Raw genomic sequence first — 26,297 nt, forward strand, 5'->3', positions numbered from 1 at the left:
TTCCTACTCACAAACTTCCCTCCAAAACTCTTCTCAAGACTTTGGTCCATCGTCTTTTCTCCCTTCTCATTCTCTCCACCCCCACCCCCTTCCTTGGCAGGATCACAGATTGTATCTGAGATCTTAGAAAACTGGTCCAACTCCCTCATTTTAAAAACAGAAGAGGAAACTGAGCCTCTGAGAGGTTGTGACTTCTACAAGGTCACACAGGGTGAAGCCAACCCAAGATGCAAACCTGGGTCCTCTGACTCCAAATGCTGTATTCTTGCGCTCCCCACAATCTTTGTGTCTCTCCAGTCTTTCCCCCCTCCTCGCTCCCCCCTGCCACCCCTCTCTGGCCCTTCTCTTCCACTCCCACCTCCTCTCCCCTTTCTCCTCCCTTCTCTTCCACTGCCCCCTCTTCTTGTCCTCTTCTCCTCCCCCTCTTCCTCTTCCAACCCCTTCTGACCCTAGTCTTCTACTCCTCTCCCCATTCCTCCCTGCCCCCTTCTCTTCCACTCTCCTTACTTCCCTTACCTCTTCCCCGCTCCCCGTCCCCACCTCGTCTCCTTCTCTCCCATTCCTCCCCCCTCCTCCTCCTCCTCCTCCTCCTTCTCCTCCCCACTCTTTCTCCCTCCCCCTCCACCCCCGAGCCCCGCCTTTCTCCTCCTTCGGTCGCTCCGCCCCACTCCCTTCGCCGCAGTGGCGCCCCCAGAGCGCATGCTCCCCGGCGTGGCCAGGGGTGGTGTTTGTGCGGGAGGGGCCGAAGCACTAAGGGGAAGGAGGCAAGGTAAGGGGGTATTGGAAGTAAGGCACCCGGAGCGTGCGCGTGCGCGTGCTGCTCGGGGGAGGACGGGGAGAAAGGCTGTCCAAAGAAATGGAGTCTGCGCACGCGCGTGCGGGAGCGCGCCCTGTGCTTCTGTCGGTCTTCCTCTGATTAGGGTCCCTTTTCCTCCCGACTCCTTCGAGGGGGCGGGGCGCGCGTGCGCATCCCACCTCCCAGACACGGAAGGGGCGGGGAACGGAGAACGAGGAGGAAGAAAGACTGGGTAGCCGAGGCGCGCACGAGGAGCCGCTGGGCCGGGTGGGGGAAGGGCAGGCAAGCGCGCGCGGAGGGGTGGGGGGGTGCAACCGCGGAGACGCGGCCGGCGGACGAGCGAGCGCGGGATAGAGGCGGGCGCGCGCACCAGCTTCCCCTCACTCGGTGGCGGCGTCTTTGTTCCGTGTGGAGAAGGGAGAACTCGAGAGCCAGCGACGGGCCCTGGCCCCGGCAGAGGTGGGGGGGAGCGCTGGGGACGCGGTGCTGCGGACGGTGGCGGCTCCTCCCAGGTCCGGGTGAGGAACAAGGCCCCAGGGATGGGCGTTGGGGAAGGGAGGGGGCGGTTGGTTTGAATGAAGGGGGGGGGGCGGGGGGGGGGGAGGGCCACATCGTCGCCTTGGGTCGCGCGGGGGCTACGGCGGCGCCACGGGGTCAAGAAACCTCCGCTGCCAGCTCTCACTCGGCGACCGGGCTGGGAGGGCTGGCCGGGCTAGGCCCGGCCTGGGCAGGGCCTGAGGGGTGGGACGACGAGCGGGAAGCTGATCTCGAGAGGCAGAGTGCAGGAGAGGCCACTTCTAACCGTAGTCCTCACGGACACCCCCCACCCTTCGTCTTCCTCAGTTTACCTCGGGCCCCCCCTTCCTACTTCTTCCTCTTTCACACCTACCCCTCCCCCGGCGCCGCCGCCTTGGACGTCTTTCGTGTGCTGCGCGGGTCCCGGGGTGGGGGGCGGGTCCTCTCTGCCACCCCACATCCCCACCCCCGGATCTCTAAGCGCTGGTAGTCCTAGCTTGTTCCGCGGATCCCTCCTTCCGAGGGGTTGGGGGGCAGCAGGAGGAAGAGAAAGAATGAGAGACTGTGTGTGTGTGTGTGTGCGTGCGCGCGCGCGTGTGCATGTCTGTGCGTGTCTGTGTGTCACTGTGTGTGTGTCTGTGTGGTATGTTTGTGAGAGAGAAACACGCCGGGTGGGGAGCCCCTTGGGCTCCGCCGAGATCCCCGTCCGAAGTGCTTGCCTCGCAGTCAGTGGATCGCACAGGGCCAAGATCGGAGGGGAGTGGGGGGAGACCTGCGTGGGAAGCTGGTGCCACGCGGGAAATCTCTCCGAGGTTTTCCAAACAAACACACTGGTTTCCTTCTCTGTCTGCTGCGTGGGGAAGGGTCCTGGCCGTTCTTCCCCCCCAGCTTTGTTGTTTGAGTCCTCCCTCCTTAACAATAGACTGTTGTTAGAAAACGCTTTGGGAGCTTGCGCTTCTGGTTACGGGAGTGAGCAGCACCTCTGCTCCAAGTGCAAAATGGTTTTTAAAAAATAAAGTAGGAAACGCAGAACATGTTGGATAATTACGGGATCGAGGGCTTTTTAAGCGCCTTGATGTTCAGTCAGCCAAGCTAAAAAGATCACCTCGTCTCACCCCATTTTTTTAAAATGGAAAGAAATTTTGTCTTAAATTCTTGAATGCCCCTAATAATAAAGTTATTTCAGAATCTCGGTTGTGAAATGAGGAGAGCGAGAATGGTCACTGAAAGGGGAAAAAAAAGAACTTTGGTGTCCTTAAATCTTTGTTCATCTCTGTTCCCCAAGACTATGTTCTATATAAATTGTTTTTAAAGAAATATAGGTATTCTAGGAGAGTGCTTTGATGCCCCAGATTTTAGTGAAGGTGTTTTACTTTCTTTGTTCATGAGAAGTTTTAGTTTTAAGGCACTGTTGATCTTTTGTTTCTTTCAGAAAGAGTAAAAAAAATAAGTTCCTTTCATGTGGGATAATATTTATTAAAAAACACTTGGCACAGTGCTTGGCACATGGTAGGTGCTATATAAATTTGTATTCCCTTTTCTGGAAGATGTAGGACTTTGAGCTGGAAAAAATCTTCCATATAGAGTAGACTAACCCTCTTATTTTACGGATGAGGAAACAGAAAATTTTACAGCTTGTCCATTTTGTATTTCCTTTTGAAGTGATGGACTATCTTAGAGAATTTTAAGACTGGAAGAGGCCTAGGGCAGGAGTTCTTATAACCCTTTTTGTGTCATGGACCCTTTTGGCAATTTGTCCTCTCAGAATAATGTTTTTTAAATACATAGGATTACAAGGGAAAGCAATTAATTGAAATACAATTATCAAAAAATTTAAAAAACTAAGCTCAAGACTTAAAGTGAAGAACCTCTGCCTTAGATGTAATCTATTCCAACTCCTTCGTTCACTGGACAAAATTTTAATGTGCAGCTACTAAATAAAAACATAAGTAAAACATGGGGGAACTATGATACAAGATAGTTTGTGGTAAGAACTTTATAGGCATTCAGAGAAAGCAGAGTTAGCTCCCAACTGGGAAAGGAAAATGCTTTGGGGAGGTAGTATTTGAGCTGAGCCTTGAAGAATCTATAAACCTGTGGTAGATATTGGAGAGAGGACATTCTAGGGAGGGTGACTTGCTTGAGCAAAGGTTTGGAGGCTGAAAAACTCTGGGTTCTTTTGGGAAATGATTAATAGTCCATTTTTGCACTGTAGTATTAGATAATGATGGAAAAGTAGGTTGGGACCAGACTGTGAAACAGTCTAATGGTACCGTGCTGAGGAGTTAGTCCTTTTTTCTATAGGCATTGATGGGAACCATAAAGGTATTTTGAGGAATCCAGTCTGTTTTAAGAGTTACAATCTAGAGTAGTGTTGACAGTGAATCGATCGGGTTGTTACAGTAGTCTGGGCAAGAGGTAATGAGGGCCTTTGCTAGGCTGGTACTAGTGGAAATGGAAAAGAGAGGAGAGGTTAGGAGTGACAGCACAGAGAATCAACAGAACTTGATAACTAATTGTATAACGGGTATAAGACAGAGCTATCAAAGAAGGCTTTGGGTTTCCAGACTGGCTGAGTGGGCCCCAAACATGGAATGACATGTCTGCCTAAGGTACCACACAGGAGAAGAGGTTGGTCTGGACTGAGAGAGACCCCAGGTCTTCTGACTCTTAGCCAATGCTCTTTCTGAAACACCAAGGACTATTTGGTTTGGTTGTACAGATGAATAATGCTTAGTTCAGAGAGTAATGATACTTTTCCTTCCCTTGCGCAGCTTCAGCAAGTTCCATTGATTTCTTTCCAAAGTTAAGCTTCTAAAAAAATGCCAGAGAGTTATCATTGCAGTTGTAAACTGCTCAAGGTAATATGGAGCAAAGTCAATCCAGTCCTTGCATAAGTGGTGTTTTAAGTGTCTCAACTTGGGCTTCAAATCTGTCACCTTAACTACAGTGATCCTTCAGTCAGTCTGTAGTGTACATACTGTTAAATTGATCAGCTAGAGAATATTTTCTTATGTTAGGCTTTCATTGCAGCACCATAAGATCAAATCACATTTAGATAATTTATTTTATGACATATTCCCTTTAGATTCCTGAAAGAAGCAGGTATTAGTTTGTATCATTTGTCATGTTTTTGTCCTTCCTGAAAATGCCTCCATTCTGCAAATGTCACAATAAAAGATATCATATATAACAAGCACATCTGGCAAACTGTTTTCAATTACAAGGAAATAAAAACTGTTGAGCCTTACAGTATCCAAAGGTTAAAATGGATCTGACACTACACAAATAAATAACATAACAGATTTAAAATTTTTCAGTGATGTTGGATAAATTAGGGAGCACAGATTATCCACTCAACTAGCCATCAAATAATGAATACCACTTTCTTCCCAGACTTGTGTGTGTATACATACCCAGAGATAAAGGAGAGAGTATTGTTATCGTTCTGTTGTTTCAGTCCTGTCTGACTCCTCGTAGCCCCATTTTGGGTTTTCTTGGCAAAGATACTGGAACGGAGTAGTTGGCCATTTCATTCTCCAGCTCATTTTACATATAAGGAAACTAAGGCTATATATTGAGAAACTGAGGTCACAACTTGAGTGTCAGAGGCCAGATTTGAACTCAGGAACATGAATCTTCCTGACTCTAGACCTGCACTCTATTGACTGCGCCACTAGCTGCCTCATTATTATTATCCTCCACATTTTTTAATAGAAAAGGAGGCTAGGGCTCTGAGAGGTTCAGTGATTTGCCTGTTCATAGTCACTGCTCACAAGTGAGAGTTTGGATGCCTGAGGTTTCTTCCCAGTGTTCCCTACACTCCACCATGCTGCCTCTAAGTTCTTATCACCTAAATGTGCCGTTGGGGTTCTGTAAATCTATTTTATAATCTCTTTCCTGTTGAAATGAGGTGGGTTGTAGTGTGAGTGCAGGTCCTATACCAGGGTAATTTTTTAAAAACATATTATTATTATTATTTTTGTTTTTTGGTGAGGCAGTCGGGGTTAAGCGACTTGCTCAGGGTCACACAGCTAGTCAGTGTCAAGTGTTTGAGGCCGGATTTGAACTCAGTTCCTCTTGACTCCAAGGCTGGAGCTCTATCCACTGCGCCATTTGGCTGCCCCCAGGATAATTTTTACTGAGTATCACAGCTTATTGTATTGTAGTAATGTAGTACTTAGTTCATAAAACACTGTGTAATCATTTGAACTCATTCCTGCTGTTGCAAGTTATTTCACCTCTCTGGGCCCCAGTTTCTTATCTACATAATGAGGAGGTTGAACTTGATCTGTAAGGTCTCTTCCAATTCTAATTCTGTGATCTTAGATGGAATGATTTATAGCTGGAAATTGAGGCCCTGATTTACGGAGATAGGTTGGTGTACAGTTCTTTGTTATGCTTCTGGCATAAAGTAGTGTGCCTGTCCATTTGTATTGTGTGCTAGAAGTTTGACGAAAATATTCGCTGTAACATGGAAAAAGTCTTGAGATGTTATCCAATTGTTTTATGAAAGTAAATCAAGCATTTATTTAACATCACTATGTGCCAGGCACTGTGCTAGACACAGGAGAGATAAAAAAGAATAAAATCCTTTCCCTCAAGGTGCATACATTCTATAGGAGTATATAACATGTTCATATACAAGACATCTATTTTAAAAATGAAACTGTGGGCATATTAATTTGCTAGATCTTTTGTTATTGGTTTCAGTGTTGATAATGTGGTCTTCAAACTTTTTTGATCACACACCCCCCCCAGTAAAACCCCCAAAATACCTCTTACATTCAGTATGTGTATATTTTAATGAAACAGTTTGTATACATGTATTACTGTGCTAATAGTTATGTACATTATAAAACTTACACAAAAATATATATTTTAAAAAAATGAGATAAAGATAAAATAACATTTAATCCTAGAGTTAATAGGGAGCCATTGGAGTTTGTTAAGTAAGGGAATGACACGGTCAGATCTGTGCCAAAGGAAAGGGGCAAAGCATTTATATAGCATCTGCTATGTGCCAGGCACTGTGCTGAGTGCTTTTAACAAATATCTCATTTGATCCTCACAACTACACTGAGAAATAGGTCATTAACTATGCCCATTTTACAGCTGAGGAAACTGAAGTGAGGCAAACAGGTGAAGTGATTTGCCTAGAGTCACACAGCTAGGTCTTTCTGACTTCAGGCCCTGAACACTATTCACTGTGCCACTAGCTGTCTCTTCAGGAAAATGATTTTAGCATTTGTGTGAAGGATGGAGGGAAGAGACTTGAGGCAGGAAGACATTTAGAATAGTCCAGGCAAAAGATGATGAGGGCCTGAATGAAGGTGGTGACTGTATGAGAGATGTTACAGAGATGAAAACAACAGGATTTGGTAACTGTTTATGTGGTGAGTAGAAGATGCCCAGGTTGTGAACCTAGGTAACTAGAAGGATGGTGATACTTTGGACAGAGATAGGGAAGTATGGAAGAGAAGTAGGTTTGAGTGAAAGATACTGTAATGACATTTCATCCTGTGTAACTCATCTGGGGAAGCAAGATGTTGGGTTTGCTGGAGTTTGAATTTTCTCAATGATATCAGCATCTGCTGCTGGTATTGATTTTGAATTTGAAAAATGTCTCTTTAGCTTAGGTCATATCTGCTCTTCTTAGAGCTGCCTACCCAGATGCCAGGCTCAGAAGAAGTTGGAAATTTGCACAGAGAGAAAAGTAGGATGAGGGAATATTGGGGAATAAGAGTATGTTTGGTTCTTTCAGATATATGTTATGATTAACTGTAGCTGGGAGGATGGAATGTGATGCAGCCCAGTTTCTCATTTTCCAATTGATTGACCTTTGGGGGTCAGGCCATGGCCCCCAACTTGGATACCACTGACTTAGACTACTCTACCATTGATTAAGTCATGTTACCTTATATGTTTTGAACTTTCTTTTTGGATGTTGACATAGAAGTTGCTATGTGGAATATTCCCTAATGTTAATAATCTTGGCTCATAGAATATTTTATAAGTATCAATTTTTTTCTTTCTTATTGCATATGCATCTGAAATCTCCAAGACAGTGACCTGCAAGTAGAACTCCAAGTTCTACTTTAAATTCTTGGGTGTCTCTTTTTTCCCCTCCCCCACAAAAGCATTTTCAAATTATATTCCTATTCTTTAAATCTTTGTCACTAGTTTATTTAGTTAGTGTGATTAAAGTAAGTGTTATATTTTTGAACCTTCATAAAATTCCTACTTGTATGCCTCACAGTGGCATGGAGGTGACTGTAGCTTCTTGGGAGCTATATAAAACGCCTGTAGTATAGTGCCAGAGACTGTCTACTATCTGAGAAACAGTTCAGGTTAAGAGGAGAGGTTCTTCCCTAACAGGATGGCACTGACCACCAGACAGTGAATTATTTGACCATCAAAATCCATTAAGTCCACAAAAATACAAAATGATAGTAAGTTACCCTCACAAGGGCATAGTCTTTTTTTAATTATTAATTTATTTATTTTTAGTTTTCAGTATTCACTTCCATAAGATTTTGAGTTCCAGATTTTCTCCCCATCTTGCCCCTCCCCTCACCCAAAGACGACATGCAATGTGATAGAGGCTTTACATATACATTCATATTGAACGTATTTTCACATTAGTCATTTTGTAAATAAGAATTAGAACCAGTGGGAGAAACCATGAGAAAGAAGTAACAAAAAAAGAGAGAGCATATAATATGCTTTTATCTGCATTCGACTTAATAGTTCTTTTTCTGGATGTGGACAGCATTTTCCATCATGAGTCCTTTGGAATTGTCTTGGATCCTTGTATTGCTAAGAAAAGATGAATCTATCAGAGTTAGTCATCGCACATTGTGGCTGTTATTGTGTACAGTGTTCTCTCCTGATTCTGCTCACTTCACTCAGCATCAGTTCATATAAATCTTTCCAGGTTTTTCTGAAGTCTACCTGCTCATCATTTCTTATAGCACAGTAGTATTCCATCACATTCATATACCACAACTTGTTTAGGAATTCCCCATCTGATGGGCATCCCTTCAATTTCCAGTTCTTTGCCACCACAGAAAGAGCTGCTATAAATATTTTTGTGCACATGGGTCCTTTTCCCATTTGTATGATCTCTTTGGGATACAGCACTGGAAGTGGTATTGCTGGGTCAAATGTGCTGGTATGCACATTTTTGTAGAAGGGCAGTTGTTTTGTTTTGTTTGTTTGTTTTGTTAAGCAATGGGGTTAAGTGGCTTGCCCAGGGTCACACAGCTTGTGAGTGTCATGCATCTGCGGCTGAATTTGAACTCAGGTCCCCCTCATTCCAGAGCTGGTGCTCTATCTACTGTGCCACCTAGCTACCCCAAGGGCATATTCTTTAATAAGATTTTTTTAAACCATCTATAATCATTTATTTAATTGTTAATATACCAATAGGGGAATTGAACCATGTAAATCTTAAGATTCCATAAAATAGTCTCAAACTCAGAATTCGTACATTTCCAAAGTGTTTTAAGGTTTACAAAGCACTTTTCTCACCTTGAGAAGTAACTCAGAAGCTAGTATCCCTGTTTTATAGCATACTGAGACTGAGAGAAGTGATTCACATTGTAACAAGTGACAGAATCAGGATTAAAACCCAGAGCCTTGCTAATTCCATCTCCAGTGACTTCTGCTAGCTCTTGCTGCTTCAGAGAAGGCATGGCTGGGTTGATATCTGTATTGTTAGAGAAGAGACACTGGTGAGTTTCTGACCTTTCAAAGTATTTTTTTGAAATAATAGGAATTTGATAGAGCTCCTCTTCCATGAAATACATGTAACATAAAACTGTACAATTTGATTATTAAGCAATAATGAACATTTTTGTTTTCCATTTGTTAGCAAAATAATTAACACATTCATTTAAAAATACATTTTGGAATATTTATAGCAGCTCTTTTTGTGGTCGCTAAGAATTGGAAATCAAAGGGATGCCCATTGGTTGGAAAGTGGTTAAACAAGCTGTGGTATATGATTGTAATGGAATGTTATTGTACTATAAGAAACAAAATGCTGGATAATTTCAGGGAGGACCTATTTGAACAAAAATATTTATAACAGCTCTTTTTGTGGTGGCTAAGAGCTAGAAATTGAGGGGATGCCCATCAGTTGGGGAATGGCTGAATAAGTTGTGGCTTGTGATTGTAATGGAATATTAAAGCTATAAGAGATGGCAAGCAGGATGATTTTGGGAAAAACTGGAAAGACTTACATGAACCTGATACAAAGTTAAGTGAGCAAAACCAGGAGAATACTGTACACAGTAACAGCAATATTGTACGATGAAGAACTGTGAGTGACTTAGCTCAAGGGTGGGGAACATGCCACATCGAGGCCACATGTGTCCCTCTAGGTCCTCAGGTGTAGCCCTTTGACTGAATCCAAATGTCACAGAACAAATCCCCTTAGTAAAAGGATTTGTTCTGTAAAACTTGGACTCAGTCAGAAGGCCACATCCAAGGACCTAGGAAGCCACTCTTGGCCTCAAGGCTGCCGGTTTCCCACCCCTGATTAGCTATTCTAAGCAATATGATGTCACCTGAATACCGTACCAGAGTATATTCTTTTTTCCCTCCTTTCTTTCCTTCTTCCCTCTCTTTCTCTTTTTTTTTTGTTTGAGTTTTCTTGCACAAAATGTCTGATATGGAAATGTTTTACATGATTCCATATATATAACCTATATCAGATTGCTTACTGTCTCAGGGAGGGATAGAATTTGGAACTCAAAACTAAAAAAAAAAAGATGAATGTTAAAAAGTGTTTTGACATGTAATTAGGGAAAAAATAAAATGCTATTTAACAGTTCAACAAAACTAACCCAACACATCAACCAAAGCTGACACAATATTTGTAATGTTCCACACCTGTAATCTTCCACCTTTGGAAAGAAAGGAAAGAGATATATTTTCTGATTTCTTCTCAAGGCTTCATTGACCTCTCTTAGTCATTATAATTACATGTTGGTCGATTTAGTTTTCTTATTCTTTCCATTTGCATTGTTGTAGTCACTGTCTCTATTGTTTTCCTGGTTCTGCTTTACTTTGCACCATTTCATGTAAGTTTTCCCATAGTGTCTTTGTTTTTTAATTTTCAGGTCTTTTATTTTCATAGTTTTGCCATAAGGCATTAGAAAGAGATGAGAGTATAAGGCTAGCATAGTTTAAAAATATATAACATTTCATATTCTAATAAACATCAGTTTCCTCATTACTTATTAGTTCAGAACATCAAGGGACAGTTTTAGGTGAAAAAACCCCACAAATTTAAGAGATGTGAGAAAATGAAATAAAAAGCTACTTAGAAGGAAGATAGGAGAAAAACTCTATACTGCAGTTAGATTTTGAGGAATGAAGAGGTGTATTCAGTTCCCCCTCCCTCAATATTGATAAATATAGGACTTATGCATGAACATGTTATTAAAATGATGATTTGTTGATTTAAATTTTATTCACTACTTATTTCTATAGATTTCATCCTTACCAGTTACACTGGTAATTTTTAAAGTTGTGGATTTCATTTTTATAGGAGCTTGTGATGAGTTTGAAAGATACCTACATATGAACCTTCGACTTCGAAGCCACATGTGACCCGTAAGCGCGGCCCTTTGACTAAATCCAAACTTCACAGAACAAATCCCTTAATTAAAGGATTAATAAAAATAAAAAAAAATAAAAATCCCTGGACTTTAGGCAGAGGGTAAGGTAATTGCTTTTTAAAGAATGTTTACTGCTTTTCTTCACTAGTCAGTTGAGAACCCCTAAGTGTGGACCTTTTTTCATCAGTTTGCATGTAGAAGTGAAAGTACTTTAGCAAACATGATTATTGAGAGGGTAATAACTTGCATTTGCATTTGTCTCTTTGAGGACATAGCAGACATTTAAGGTATAGCATTTCCAGACTCTTAGCATTGTGACCATCATTTTAAGAGGAATATATAATTTTCATCTCAGTATTATTTGTATATATGACCACTTATAGGAAGCATAAATCCTACTTTATTTGCAAGTTCTTTTATCATTTAGTAGTGTGGTACAGAGTAAAACCTGAAAATTAAGGGAATTATATCCTGACTCCTTTTGTAACTCCATAGCTTAGAATACACAGTTAAGTATTTAAATACTTGTTGACTGGAAACAAACAGAAATTACTCCTTGGGGTGGTTATAAGTTCATATTTTACTATTATGTCATGGGCCATTGGCCCAAGAAGCAGGTGGCAGTAAGGCAAAGAGTGATGTCTCTTTCTTCAACCATCATTTGTATAAAATGTAGGAGCCAAGTATCGAATGTCTGTCACCCAGCTGAACTCTTATGGGAGACCTTTCCCAATCCTCCCAGTTAGTCTAGTTGGGTATGCTTGATCCTACAACCCCCCCCCCCCATTACTTTGTACTTACTCTTTCTATATTATATATATACACATATCGGTGTACATGTCATTTCTCTCTCCAATAGAATATAAGCTCTTTGAGGACAGAGATTTAAATGTTAATGTTTTTGTCTGTATCTCCAACATCCAACCATAGTGCCCAGCAAGTAATAGACCCTCAATAAATGAATTCTCTTGTGATATTTAATTGAAATTATAAGGCAACAGATATTTCCCCTTTCTAAATGAAAGAGAATGATAGAGTACTCAGATTGCCCAAGTTCTCCCAAAAATTGTTACTAGAACCTGGGCGCAAGTTCTCCGTTCTCATTCTTTAAGTGTCAGGCTGTACAACCTGTACAAAACAATTATTTCTAAGTGTCACTGAAATAAAGTGATAAATAGTTCCCAGTGCTAAATACATTAACATATTTTGTATCCATTAATCTGGCATTTCTTCCTTCAAGGTTGGAATAAGAAAACATTGTAATTTATCGTAACAAGCATTCCTAGTTGCTGAAATACAGTTCCTTTGAAATGTAGATTTAAGGACTCTCACCTGGGATGATGAGAAGATCCAGCAACTGCTCACAAAGTAGTTTTACCACCTTTTAAAAAGGAAGTAGATTAGCATACACATGATTGGTTAATCCTTTTATAGCAGAATGACCCTTATATTATACTCTACAGGCATATATTAAGTGCCCCTTCTTGTGTGCAAGATACTAGGCTAAGTACTGGGAGTATAAAAATAGATGTAGCTCACATGCTGTATCCCTGGGGACCTTCTCATCTATTGGGGAGGAAAGACAGACGTACAAATGATAATACAAGGAATGGTGAGAATTAACTCAACAAGCTTTAATTATCTGCTACCACAAAATATTCCCGAATGTACTGGAGATATGAAGAAAAACTACTGGGCACCCAAATATAGATAGACACAGACTCTGCTTTCCATTAGTTTACATTCTGTTGGGAGAATACAATACCTAACAATTCAGTGGAAAATAATTTGAGGAGGGAAAAGAGATGGAGAAAACTTCTTGAAAGATAGCCCCTGAGCTGAGCCTTGAAGAAAGATAAACATAGTGCCTGGCTCATACTGGGTGCTAATAAAGGCTTGTTGAATTGAAAAAGGATTCTGAAAGGTGGAATTAACATGGGAGGGTATTCCAGGTGTGGACTTGTCAGTCTAAACATTTATTAAGTGCCTATTATGTGCTAGGTTCTGTGCTAAGTTCTAGGGATACAGAAAAGGCAGAAGATTATCCTGGCCCTTAAAGAACTCCATGTGGAGTCTAATCAAGAAGCATCTATTAAGTACTACTTTGGATTCCTTCACCCTCACTGAATAGTAGTATTTTATTTTTTCCAATTGCATATAAAGAAAGTTTTCGGCATTCACTTTTTTTTTTTTTAATAAGGCAATTGGGGTTAAGCGACTTGCCCAGAGTCACACAGCTAGTGTTAAATGTCTGAGGCTGGATTCTGACTCTAGTGCCAGTGCTGTATCCACTGCACCATCAATGACCCCAGCATTCACTTTTATAAGATTCTGAGTTCCAAATTTTTTTCTCCTTCCCTCCCTCTTCCCAGGACATCAAGCAATATAGGTTATACATGTGCAATCATATTAAACATATTTCCACATCAGTCATGTAATGAAAGAAGAATCAGAGCAAAAGGGAAAAACCACAACAAAGAAAAAAACAAAACAGAAAATAAATGCTTCAGTCTGCATTCAGACTCCATAGTTTTTTCTCTGGATATAGATAGCATTTTCTGCCATGAGTCTTTTATAATTGTTTTAGATCATTGTATTGCTGAGAAGTGCTAAGTCTATCAAAGTTGGTTATCAACAATGTTGTTAAGCACCTACTTTGTGCCAGGCACTGTGCTAAGTGCTGGTGATACAAAAGATATTCCCAGTCCTCTTGGAGCTCATAGTTTAATGGGGAAGACCACAAGCAAATAAATATGTACAAATGAGCTCTATACAGAATAAATAGGAAATAATTAAGAGGGTTTGGGAAAGAGCTTCCTCTAGAAGGTGAGATTTTGGCTGGGGCTTCAGGGAAGCCAGGAGGCTTGTACAAATGCACATCAGTGGGATTTTAGAGTGTTGAGCTCAAGAAAAACTCAAAGTTGAATTTGGCCAGACACGGAATGCATTAAGGGAAGTAGTATGAAATAAAATGGGAAAGCTAAGTTGGAGGAAACTCTGGAGGATCTTAAGTGGCTAGGCTGGGGATCTCTTTTATTCCAGGAATAATGGGCAGCCACAGAAAGTTTGTGATCAGCAAAGTAATAATGTTAGACCTGGGCTTTAGAAAGAAAGATGATTTTGGCAACTTATGGAAGATCCAGTTTTCATCTTTGTCCATACTTTGTACTGCCACTTGTGTGACCTTAAGCAAAGAATTCCACCTCGCTACCTTCAGTTTCTTCAAATGTAAAATGCATAGGTTAGACTGCATGACCTCTGAATCCTTTCCATCTCTAAATTTATGAAACTGTGAAATTATTTACTTGTATACTTTTGAATCCCTTTAAGCGGAATGTAAGTAGGCATTCAATAAATGTTTGTTGACCTGAATAAGACTTTAAAAGATTAGAGAAAACTTTGCCTCTGAGCCTATGAGCTATTTGTTAGAGACTTTTCTTTCCCGTTAAATTAGAAATTTTCTTTCTGGTTAAAAGGATACAATAACACCTGGACAGTAGGTCCCTGCCTGTCTAGGAACAGACAACAGATACAGTGAAATCCCTAGTGTGAAGTACATGAGAAAAGGGTTAGTGAATGGGGCTCGGGAGAGGAGGGGGAGTCACAGCCATATTTATACTAAAAGGTTATTATTATGAGTGATGATAAATTTCATTCCTTCCAGTAAAAGGCTAAACAGTGGGCAGTGGGCTCCAGTTTCTGAAGAAAGGAGATTAGTTGTCTAGAATAAAGACTTTATTGATTGTTGGACACTGAAACTTAGCGCTAAAAGAGATTGTGAAATTATCTTCTCTGGAGAGCTTTATGATTAGGAATCTGTTCAGTGCAGTTCATTGTAAAAGCAAGGGTTGAGGTAACCTTTGAGGTCCTATCCAGCCCCCAAACTCTAGCCACATCTTTCTCTTGACTGAGGAATGGGAAGCTAGCAAATTGTTCATAATTACTTCAGTTTTCCACTTTAAGAATTGCCCTCTCCTCTTTATCTCCAAGGAAATGTGAAGCATTCAGTCTTCCTACACATCTTTGTTTTTCCTTTCCCTAAGCCCTACATACTTTGTAATAATTGTTTTTACATGAAGCACCTGAGTCCTAAATTTAAAACCTGCATTTGAAGCCAAGCCCAGCAGTTGAAGAGTACTAAGGCTTCTAGTTTGGAAGAGTTTTATATTGTTTTATTTCTTCCTTTATAATTGTGTATGTGTGTTTTTTCAGAAATACAGTGTGTCAGAGCATTATGACCAGAAAGAAATATGCTTTCCCATGTGGTGAACAACTATTTCCCTGCTCCAGTGTGACGTAACAGTTCAGAAATTGCGGCTTCTTTTTGGAAATGGCATTTTAAAAAATCTTTTGTGGGAATCTGTGTTCCTTAAATTGCCATCACTGTTTTTATCTCTGAGAAAAGAAATATATATTGACAATATCCATAGTGAGGGGCAGCTGGGTGGCGCAGTGGATAGAGCTCCAGCCTTGAAGTTGGGAGGACGTGAATTCAAATCCAGTCTCAGATACATGACACTTATTAGCTGTGTGACCCTGGGCAAGTCACTTAACCCCAATTGCCTCACTAAAAAGCAAAAACAAACAAACAAACAAACAAAAAAAAAGACAATATCCATAGTGAGCTAGGGTTAAGTTACAAGAGCCCTTTGTGCCTAGAACTTCTGTAGCCTCTAAACTGCACATTTCATCAGTGACAGCATTCCCTCCCTTTGATGGGAAGGGGGTGGAATAGTGCTGGGAATACAAATCAAGTTGTCTTTTTGAAATTGTTGCCCAACTGCATGCTAGGAATAACAGCCAGGTCCCCATCTCATATTCCTATGTAATATTTTCTCACAATGATATACTTTGTTATTAAAAATCTGAGTTGTCAACTGGCTATTGATTTAAGACTTTGACTTGCAACATAATATAGGCCTTTTGAAGGTATAGGAACCATAGTTGTAGCTTATTGTTCACTCCTCAATATTCCCCTTTAAATTATTACTTTTTTCTCTTTATTTCTCCGTTGCAGTTTTTTCTCTGTAGGCTAGAAGGAACGTAGTATTGATAATAATTGACCACATAGCATTTTCAGCAAAGTACTTTGCAAAAATACACTCATTGAAGGTGAAAGCCTGGGGTGTTGAGAGATCTGATCAGATGTTTTTATAATTCTGTAGTTCTTAAAAATGCTTTCCTCAGAACCCTGTGTGGTAAAGAGTGTAAGAATTGTTATCCCTGTTTAATGGATGACAAGACTGAGGCTCAAAAAATTGAAGTGCCTTACTCATGAGCTTGCAGTTTATAAGTGTCAGAGGTGATACTTGTTAGTATGCCCTTCTATTCCAGCCTCTGTGAGTGATTTTCACTTTAACGTAACTCCTTACTTCTCCCATCTGTAAATGTGAATACTATTTCCCAGGGCTGCTGCTGTGTGGCCTCATTCAGTAAAAATTTAATATCTTTGGATTTAAAATGGTAAGTAGCAATGGTACTGTGGCATTTCTTGCCTTTTTGCCATCTACTATTTTCACTGTGGTTGACATCATTCCCTACAGGCCATATGTACTCTATTCCTGATTATTAACCAACATTCCCACTTACACTGAAGAGAAGTGCAAGCTATGAACTATATTACTTTCATTCCTGGATCTTATATGCCTAATTTGACTTCATAGCTCAGATCAGAGCAAGGACTTGGGTTTGAGAATTTACAGAAGATTAGTACTCTGAAAGCTAGTGTAAGCATGAGCTTTATTACTTACTGTGCAACTCAGCAAGGAGGCAAAAACTAAAGAAAAATACACTGTGTGGCAACACGAAGAAATTCAGCCACTCCAGGTCAGATTCACTCATGTGAGGGAGATAAGTACAATGGAAAAATCTTGGTAGAAGTACATGCTCAGAATGGGATCTGAGCAGGGAAGTTTTATACTTTGAAGATGGGTTTGGTTGAAAACAGGTAATCAATGCCAAATATTGGAGGAGGCATTCCTAATAAGACCCAGGTGTGGGGGGGAGATTTTCTGGGTCATTTATCCATACCAGATTTAAGTGGGTGAGTTTACTAATCAGGACCATAAATTGGATGAGGACCCAAATCTGTAATCGGGGATCCCAGAAATGAGTGTTGGCATGCTTGCAGTGACTGGGAACTTTGTCCAGTCAGGAGCTAGGATCATTTATATGTTTGAAACTGTCAGAATGAGTCACGACAGTGGAAGAGTATAGTCTGTCATTGCTAATCTGATTATGGCAGTTAGGATCACTTAACCTAAATTACTCCGTATTTGAGTCCTATCATTTATACTACAACATTGAACAATGTATTTTTAAAAATCAGAACTATTGCATTATAATGGCCTCTGTTATAAAGCCACCAACCCCATATTAAGTAGTTTGAACTTTAAAACTACTTTCCAGACCTTTAAGACAGAACATTTTCCCCGGTGCTTTTCCTAATAAAGATATATGCTGAGTTTTAAATAACTAAAATACTTGAAGAATTGGATATTCTTATTTGGATGAATTTTTAGTAATTCTTTTTTACCCACCTTTGTTTTAGGTAATCTTCCATAAATTCCCCAAGACTACGTGGTTAAAGGATGTTCTTCCTTATACGGGTGAAATCATAGTCCCAGTTCCTATCTCAGCATCAGTAGCGCCGAATAAAAGCTTTAAAGAATCTTTGCTGTAAACATTTTCTTTTTAAGTTGCTATCTCTTCCTTAAAATGGAGTAATTAAAAAAAAAAAGAAACCCATACTGGTTAGTTGAAGGTTCCAGTTAATACAGATTTTACTTTATATCATATGTTGATAAAGTGTTCATCAGGCAAAGAGTCGTGTTTTTTGATGTTATATTTAATAATTCTTTATCTCTATTTAATAATTCTTATCACATTTCTTTAGTTTTCATTTAAAATTATCAGAAGTCACAAGCCCTGTTGGTTAATGCTAAATACTGGTACTTTGTGCTAAGCCCTGTTTTTTTCTTGAATTAAGGCTTGAATGGCTGTACTCACCAACTAACCTGGCTTTTTTTTTTTTTTTTTCCAGTAGGCAGTAGGAGACTATTTTGAGCAACTCCTTTGAAGATGTCTACTCCAGACCCACCCCTAGGAGGAACACCTCGGCCAGGACCCTCTCCAGGGCCTGGCCCATCTCCTGGTGCTATGCTGGGCCCTAGTCCTGGACCCTCACCTGGTTCTGCACACAGCATGATGGGCCCTAGCCCTGGCCCACCTTCGGCAGGACATCCTATACCTCCTCAGGGTCCTGGAGGCTATCCTCAAGATAATATGCATCAAATGCATAAGGTAACTAGTTGTGTGTAATGAAATTTTTTTTCCCATTCCAAGATTCATTTATGTACATGAGATCATTTTCCCCTAACAGGTTAATCTCATTCTCCCTCCCCCACCATATCTAAAGAGAAGGTGGGTCATGTCTTAAAAAGTTTTTTTGAATTGCTTTACATCTCTGTGAATAGTCTACTAATTTCAGACTGGCAATCTTGATTATTTAAGAACTTAGGAAAACAGGCATTCTTTAATTTATTGATTCCCTTGTAAATGCCACTAGGGTTATTTTTTTGCAGAGAAACTATTTTACTCTCTTTGGAGAAAATACCTTAGGCATAATAGAATTGAATATGGAAAAAATAATTTCAGTTTCTAGAGAGGCTTTGAAAAGTGGTGGTACCTCATGATAGAATATGAGTCTAGTGCTTGGCTGATCCATTTGTGGCGTACAATGTGGGGGGAAATGCCCTGGATGAGAGGCCAGGAAGCCTTGCTGCTCTTGTTGGTCTTGGCTCTGCTGCTGGCCTGCTCTGTAACTTTGACCAATTTTCTTAACTTCTTTGTTCCTCAGTTTTCTCATCTGTCAAATGGGGAAACTACAGTTTGGCTTGCCTTCTAGTTATCGTGATGATCAAATGAGATGAGAGAAAGTATTTAGCAGATAAGGCATTATACACCTGTAAAATGATATTACTGTTGGTGATAAATTGGCTCAGTGTTGTGGTTGCTTTTCTTGTCTGGAGAAGAAACAACGTACAGGTTAAAAGCAGAAAAACTGATAGGTGCATCTCTCTCCAGGGTCCAATGAGGTAATGAAGTAAAAACTTGGAATTTAGTGGTTTTGGTGGTGAGACAGTTGGTGCCTTTGAGAAAAGGGCAGGTACTGAAGAGCTATAAAGGTTCCTTTAAGAACCAGATATGGAAACCATCACTTTACTCGTTGGATATGATTCGTAAATAATTTGCTTTTGCAAATGACATCTGCTTATTTCCAGCATATTTTCCTTTCTGTGGGGCCATTCCTTGTTATAGATATATGTTTCTCTTTTCTAGGGTTTTTTTGTTTGTTTGTTTGTTTTTCCGTAGGGAAGAGTCATACTTATCCTACTTCCTACCTAAAGAGTTTGTCATTCTATTTGGATGAATTATCCAGAAGGGTCCTTTTTGACTAGCTTTTAAGGGACATTTTACTAATGTATCACTATGATTCTTTGAAAACTAAAGCAACTCTTAAGTTACAGATACTTAACAGGTGTTCAGCTGTAAATACAAATGTTTGGTTTGGTTACATATTGCCTCCTTATCCTCGAATTCACGCATTCCCAAGGCTCTCCAGACAGGCTAACCTCTCCTGAGGCTATGTGGTCACTTGGTGATAGGAATCAGTCATCTGACCTAGCTATTTTCTATTACTTCCTCTTCCTTTCCTCCCCCTCCCTTCAGAATATTCTCACCTTTCTCTTCCTTTCACTACTCACAGTTCAGTTAATTATACTTCAGTGAATCTTGCACAAATAATTACATTTTCTTTAGTTATGCCTTCTTTCCCATTTCTAAATCTTACCCAGTTAGCTTCCTCAGGAAAAATCTTATCCCCATCTTTCCTTCCTAATCTTACTTTTATTCTCTGTCCCTCTTACTTAATCACTACCTCCTCTCTCTATCACTGGAGATTGATAACCATCCAGAAATGGAGACCTCAATAACTTGAACTAACACCTGGGTTTTAATTGTTAGTATTTTGGCATAGCCTTCATTTTCTTTTCTTTCAGGTTCTAGCTCCACATCCGGACTGAGTGCTGGACATTTCTACTTGATATTCTGTTGTTACCTTAAATTCAGCTTATCTAAAACCAAGCTCATCATTTTCTCCCTAAATCAATTTCTCTTCCTGATGTCCATCTCTTAATCACTAAGGAGCAAAACTTTGACTTCTCTCTAAGCCCGTCTGTTTGGTTACCAAGGCTTATTTGTTCTTTTTTCCTTTTGTCTCTTTTCTTCCTTACTTTCATTCCATTCCTATTGCTACTAACCCTCCCACTTTCACTACTATAATAGATTTGTAACTGACATTCCTGTTTCTAACCTCTCTCCACCACAGTCCATCTATATACTACCTTCAGAATAATTTCCCAAATCACTTCTTGGATCAGCATATCATTCCCAAGTTCATACTCCCTAAATAGCTTCCTGTTGCCTCCAGGCTGGTTCAGAGCATTCGGCTTGTGTTCCAAGCTTTCCACAGTCTGGTACCCCGGCTTCCCTTCCTGGGATCAGTTTTCTAGGATCTGAATTCTTTCTGCAAGTCAAACTGGCTCACTTTTTTTACTTTGAGCATTCCTTGAGCTTTCCTTCATCTGGGTCTTTATTCATACCATTTCCTCTCCCCTTCCAAATCTTCCCATCCCTTGAGGTCCAGCTTGAGTTCTACTTCCATGAGGTCTTGTGCCCCATGGTGATCCTACCTTCTTCTGAACTTGTAGTCTTACTATGTGTATAGCAGTTAATTGACATTTAATCACATAGTGTTTTGTGGCACCTTTTGTTTTATCTTTTATTGTTATTTAATCATTCTATTTCAATTTTTGTTCATTTGTCTCCTGACTTAGATTACACATTCTTTAAGGGCAAGGGATTGTTTTTGTGTTTTTGTATCCTGCACAGCCCCTTGTATGTTGCAGATAGTCCATATATGTATGTTCAGTGTTAAGGAATATCTTCATGAGCCCCAGGGAGAGGCTACTTAAACTGTGGGTGTTCATAAAGAGATGATTTTCATTGTTGCACATTCTGCATTATTAAAAGGTAAGTTTTAAGTTGCTTCTAAAGAAGCACAAAATTCAGAAACTATCTCCTTGCCTTTTTGTAAGAACTAAAGGCAAAATGAGCTCACATTGTACCAGTAGTCTTCATACTTAGCACTCTAATTTGGGAAGCATTAAAAACTCAAGGATTGACTTACACATGAAAAGAAGGGAAAAGACAATTACTACACTAATGGCTATTTTTATGTATTGCTGTCATCACACCCATGCTTTTCAGAGACTGCTTTATGTAAATAAATAATGCCAAATGGTGTGATGGCTGGCAGCAGAGTCATTTTAGTCCAGTTTAGCAAGTAGGTATTCAATGCCTATTCTGTACACTTTCATTTTGTTTCATATTGAAACAGACCCTGCCCTTAAAGAGCTTACATTACTGGGAAAGGCTACAGCATGTACAAAAATAATTGTAATCCAAGGTAAATTGAGGGAGCATAAACAATTACATGAATAAGGAAGACTTCTTAGAGGAGGTGGTCCCATAGATTAGTTTTAAAGGAAGATAAGGATTCTAAGAGATAAGAATGGAGCATGTTGCTGGTCTATTCGAATGAATGGAGGTGAAAGAGGGAGAATGTTGAGTTCAGGAAAAGGCCAAATATCCAGTTGTACTAGAAAACCAAGCAGGTGAAGGTAATATTAAATAAGTTGCAAAACCTGACTGTGAAGTGCTTTAAATGCTAGGTTGGGGCATTTGCATTTGTGTTAGAGAGGCTTTAGGGAGCCTCTGAAGGATTTTGCAAGAGCAGTTAGATACTTTTGTGCCTTAAGAATATTATTTTGGAAACTCTTCAGAATGGATTAGAGAAGAGACTAGAAGCAGAGAAACCAATTAAGAAGCTATTATAGTAGTCCAAGCTAAAAGTAATGAGGCCAGAACTAGTCTTGAAGGCTTTGAGTAGATCAGAGGACAGATAAAAGAAGTCATGAAGGTGTAAACTCAATGAGACTTGATATCTGATTGGATATGGGGGTGAGGGAAAGGGGATAATAACAACTAATGAAATTTATATAGCCCGTTAAGGTATGCAAAAGATTTTATATACATTATCTCATTTGATCCTCACATCAGCTCTGTGAGGTAAGTGCTACAGGTATTATTATCTCCATTTTACAGATGAGGAAACTGAGGCTGAGAGAGGTTAAGTGACTTGTCCAGGGTCACACAGCTAGTAAGTGTCTGAGGCGGGATTCGAACCCAGGTCTTCCTGACTCCAAGTCCAGCGCTCTCTCCACTACGCCATGCTGCCTCTCAAGGATGACTCCAAGGTTACAAACCTGGGTGACTGGGAGAATGGTGGTATCCTCAACAGACATAGGGAAGTTTGGATAAGGGGCAGGTTTGGGGGTGGGATAGGGATGGGGGAAAAATAATTAGCTCTGTTTTGGACATGTTGAATTTAAAATGTCTGTGAGATGTTCAGGAAATGTCCAGCAAGCAGTTAAATTTAAGAAATGGAATTCATGAGAGAGAGTAGGGCTGGTAGTCATCTGCATAGAAACGATAGTTGAATCTTTGGAAGAAAATTCTCTCACCAGGAGAAGAGGGTCCAGGGAGTTGGATGATAATCTAACAGGGGAGACTGACAAGGAATAGTCAAATGTAGAAGAACCAGAAGAGAACAATAACATAAAAACTAAGGAAGTGTCCTGGAGGAGAGACACTCAGGTAAAGGATGGTGAAAATTAAGAAGAGGCCATCAGATTGAGCATTTAGAAGATCATTGGTAACTGTGGAGAGGGCCTTTTCAATAGAGTGATTGGGTTGGAAGCTAGATAACAAGGGGAAGAGAAAATAGTGGGAGGGAAAGTAGATGCAGTTAATACAGATTTCTCTTTCTAGGACTCTGACAGTGAAAGGGAGGAGAAAATATAGGGCAACAGCTTGAAGGGTTAAGTGAGAGTTTTTCTAGGGTGGGATAGACTTAAGGGCATTTGTAGGCACTAGGGAAGGAGGCCACAGATATAGGGACCTATTGAGTGTATGTGTGGTGAGGAGGGGGAATTGAATAACTGAGAAGCTACCGGGAAGAGTCTGGAGAGATTGAGTTCAAGGGATTAAATAAAGAGGTTGGCTTTGGCAAGGAGAAGAGCCACCTCTTTCTCAGAAACTTGAATAAAGCAATTTAATCAGTTAGTACTTAAGTGAGTAAAGGAATTGGAGGTATTTAGCCTATAGAAGAGAATATACAGCAAGGAAGAGGGTAATAGTAGGAACAGTGAGTAGAAGTTTCAGAGAGGCAAATTTAGGTGTGATGTTATAAAGAAAAACTTCCTAACAACTAGAACAAAAGAAAGAGCTGCCCAGGAAAAAGTTGATTTCCCTCACTTGAGGTCTTTATGGTATTGTAGGGATCCTTTTTCAGTTTATTGGCTGGACTGTATGGCTTCTAACAACTCTTCCAAATCTGAAATTCTGGGGTTCTATAAATATATTTGCCTAGTGTCTTGGAAATATATCATAATGATTTTTAAATTAAAAGGATTAGGGGAGAGAGAGAACTGCCTACATATATCTATCATATTTGATGATGATGATAGTAATAATAATAATAATAGCTAACATTTATGTAATACACAAACTTGCAAAACATTTTGCATATTTTATCTCATTTGGTCCTCATGACAACCGTATGAGATACATGCTGTTATTATCATCACCATTTTACAGATATAGAAATTGGACTCAGAGACAGTGAACTAGAAATTGTAACAGAAAGAGGTAAATATGACTCTTAGTTAGGTATCACTGAGAGTTGGTGGGTTGAGACCCATGAGTTGAATATATCTCTGAAAGGGTATGCCTTATTTGAAAGAAAATGGAAATGGAGTAGATAAAAACCAAGGTAGAGTAACATTTTAAAAATATATTCATGTGAGAAAAACCAGAAACCAAAGTGGAGAAATGTGGTATGGAGAGCACTTGAGTGAGAACTAATGGAGACAGAAAAGATCAAATGACTATTACTAGTACTAGTTATATTACCACTACCACCATACCATTACCATCCATATATATAATTTTAAGTTGTGCAAAGCACTTTAAATATTATCTCATCTGATATTCAACAACTACCTACTTATATGTCTACTTCACCATGAATTCAAAATCTTTGAGACTCATCTCCACATGAATTCAAATCATAAGGTATTAATGAGAAACTACCAGAATTTTGTAATGTCCTTTTTTTAAAAAAAAAAAATTTTTTGTAATGTTCTTGTAATGATGTTCTACAATGGACCATATCTTTAATATTTTGCAGTTTACTGAAAAATGGGGAGTAGACAGTCTACTACTATGATTAGTATCTGTGGGTGATGAAAAAAACATTTGATTTGTTAGAGCAGAATAGTACGTTAAAGGCTCTTTTCCAACAAGGTGTCTCCCATCTGTATGTCAGAATAATTCATGATGCCTTAAAAGATAAGACAGTAGAAATATAGCCCTGTTTAGTGATCCTCTAATCAGAAATATCAGGTGAGAAGGCAGAGCCAAGATGGCAGAGAGGAGGGAGGACTTGCCTTAGCTGTCCTAAATTCTCCTCCAAACAACTTTAAAATAATGCCTCAAATCAAATTCTGCAACAGTAGGACAAGGTGAAACAGTTTTCTGACCTAAGACAACTTAGAAGGTTGGCAGGAAAGGTCTGTTGCACTGACACGAGAGTGGATTGTAGGCAAGCCAGTAGCAGGCCTTGGGAGCAACTGAATCAGAAGTGGAGGCTTCTGGAGCTCTCAGCCCACAGACAGTAAGGAGATCAGAAGGAGATTACAGGGATCCCTTTGCTAATACTGGGTACAGGACTCTATTGCATTGCCCATATATAGATTTGGGTCGTAGTCTCAGGGCAAAGAGGAACACTAGCACAGCAGAGCCTGCATGTCTTGGAAGAACTGAAAACTTACAGATCCCCAGAGAACTAGCTCTGAAAACAGCTGTACAAAAAATCTGAATCTTGGAACAGTGTTCCCTTCATCCTGGGAGCAGGGCCAAACTTTAACATAAATTTAAAGTCAAGAACTAGGCTGGAAAGATGAGCAAACAACAACAACAAAAAAGAACCTGATCATAGAAAAGTACTGTGGTGACAGGGAAGATCAAAACACAAACTCAGAATAAGACAACAAAATCCAAACTGCTACATCCAAAGCCTCAAAGAAAAATATAATTAGTCTTAGGCCCTAAAAGAATTTTTGGAAGAGCTCAAAAAGAATTTTAAAAATCAGATAAGAGAGGTAGAGGAAAAATTGGGAAAAGAAATGAGAGTGATGCCAGAAAATCATGAAAAAGGGTCAGTAGCTTGGTATATAGGCAAAAAAAAAAATACTGAAAAATATAACACCTTATGAAAAAAGTGCTCTAAGTTATTATTGATTAGAGAAATTCAAATTAAAACAACTTTTGAAAAAGCATTTCACACCTATTGGATTGGCTAAAATGATGGAAGGGGAAAATGGCAAATATTGGAGGGGATGTGGAAAAATTGGGACGCTAATATGCTGTTGCTAGAACTGGGAACTCTGATCCAGCCATTTGGAGAGCAATCTGGAATTATGCCCAAAGAGTTACAAAACTGTGTATACCTTTGACCTTGCAATACTACTATTAGATCTGTTTCCCAAGGTGGTCAGGGAAAAAGGAAAAGAAGCTATATGTTCTAAAATATTTTAGCACCTCTCTTTGTGGTGGCAAAGAACTGGAAATTAAGGAGATACCTATCAGTTGGGGAATAGCTAAAAAAGTTGTATATGATTATAATGGAATACTGTTGTGCTGTAAGAAATGATGAGCAGGTTGATTTTAGAAAAATATGGAAAGACTTGCATGAAATAATGAAGAGTGAAATGAGGAAAACCACGAGAACATTGTATACAGTAACAGCAATATTGTTTGAAGAATAACTGAGGGGCAGCTAGGTGGCGCAGCGGATAGAGTACTGCAAAGGACTTATAAAGAAAGATGCTATCCACCTTCAGAGAAAGAACTGATAAATAGAAGTATTCATAGTATAATTTTGCCATATACATATATATATGTATATATACATATCTACATATGTATCTGTGTTAAATGGTGGCCTTCTATAGTTCAGGGTGGGGAAGAAGGATGACAGTTTGGAACTTAAAATGTAACAAAAAAAAATTTTTTTTAAAAACCAAATAGTAAAATGGTAAAAGAAACACAAAAATCCACTGAAGAGAACTCCTTAAAAAACAAAATTGCCCAGATGGAAAAAGAGGTACAAA

General features: G+C 39.7%; 1 protein-coding gene across 9 annotated transcripts in view; it reads left to right on the forward strand.

Annotated features, from left to right (window-relative positions):
• The first annotated feature begins 753 nt into the window (after positions 1-753).
• SMARCA4 (SWI/SNF related, matrix associated, actin dependent regulator of chromatin, subfamily a, member 4) overlaps positions 754-26,297 on the forward strand; it is a 120,999-nt gene continuing 95,455 nt past the window's right edge. For 2 of the 9 annotated variants that reach the window (XM_027851129.1, XM_027851130.1), the window contains exons 1-2: positions 1,163-1,314; positions 17,984-18,243. In XM_027851129.1, coding sequence (XP_027706930.1) covers positions 18,022-18,243 — 222 coding nt within the window. In that variant the 5' untranslated portion in view covers positions 1,163-1,314; positions 17,984-18,021. Of the gene's footprint in view, positions 770-1,157; positions 1,315-17,983; positions 18,244-26,297 lie in introns of those variants that run through there. The other 7 variants (XM_027851127.1, XM_027851134.1, XM_027851125.1 and 4 more) reach the window with 7 other exon arrangements.

This window comes from Vombatus ursinus, unplaced genomic scaffold (genome assembly GCF_900497805.2).
Source record: "Vombatus ursinus unplaced genomic scaffold, bare-nosed wombat genome assembly UNPS02009173.1, whole genome shotgun sequence".
Lineage (NCBI taxonomy): Eukaryota > Metazoa > Chordata > Mammalia > Diprotodontia > Vombatidae > Vombatus > Vombatus ursinus.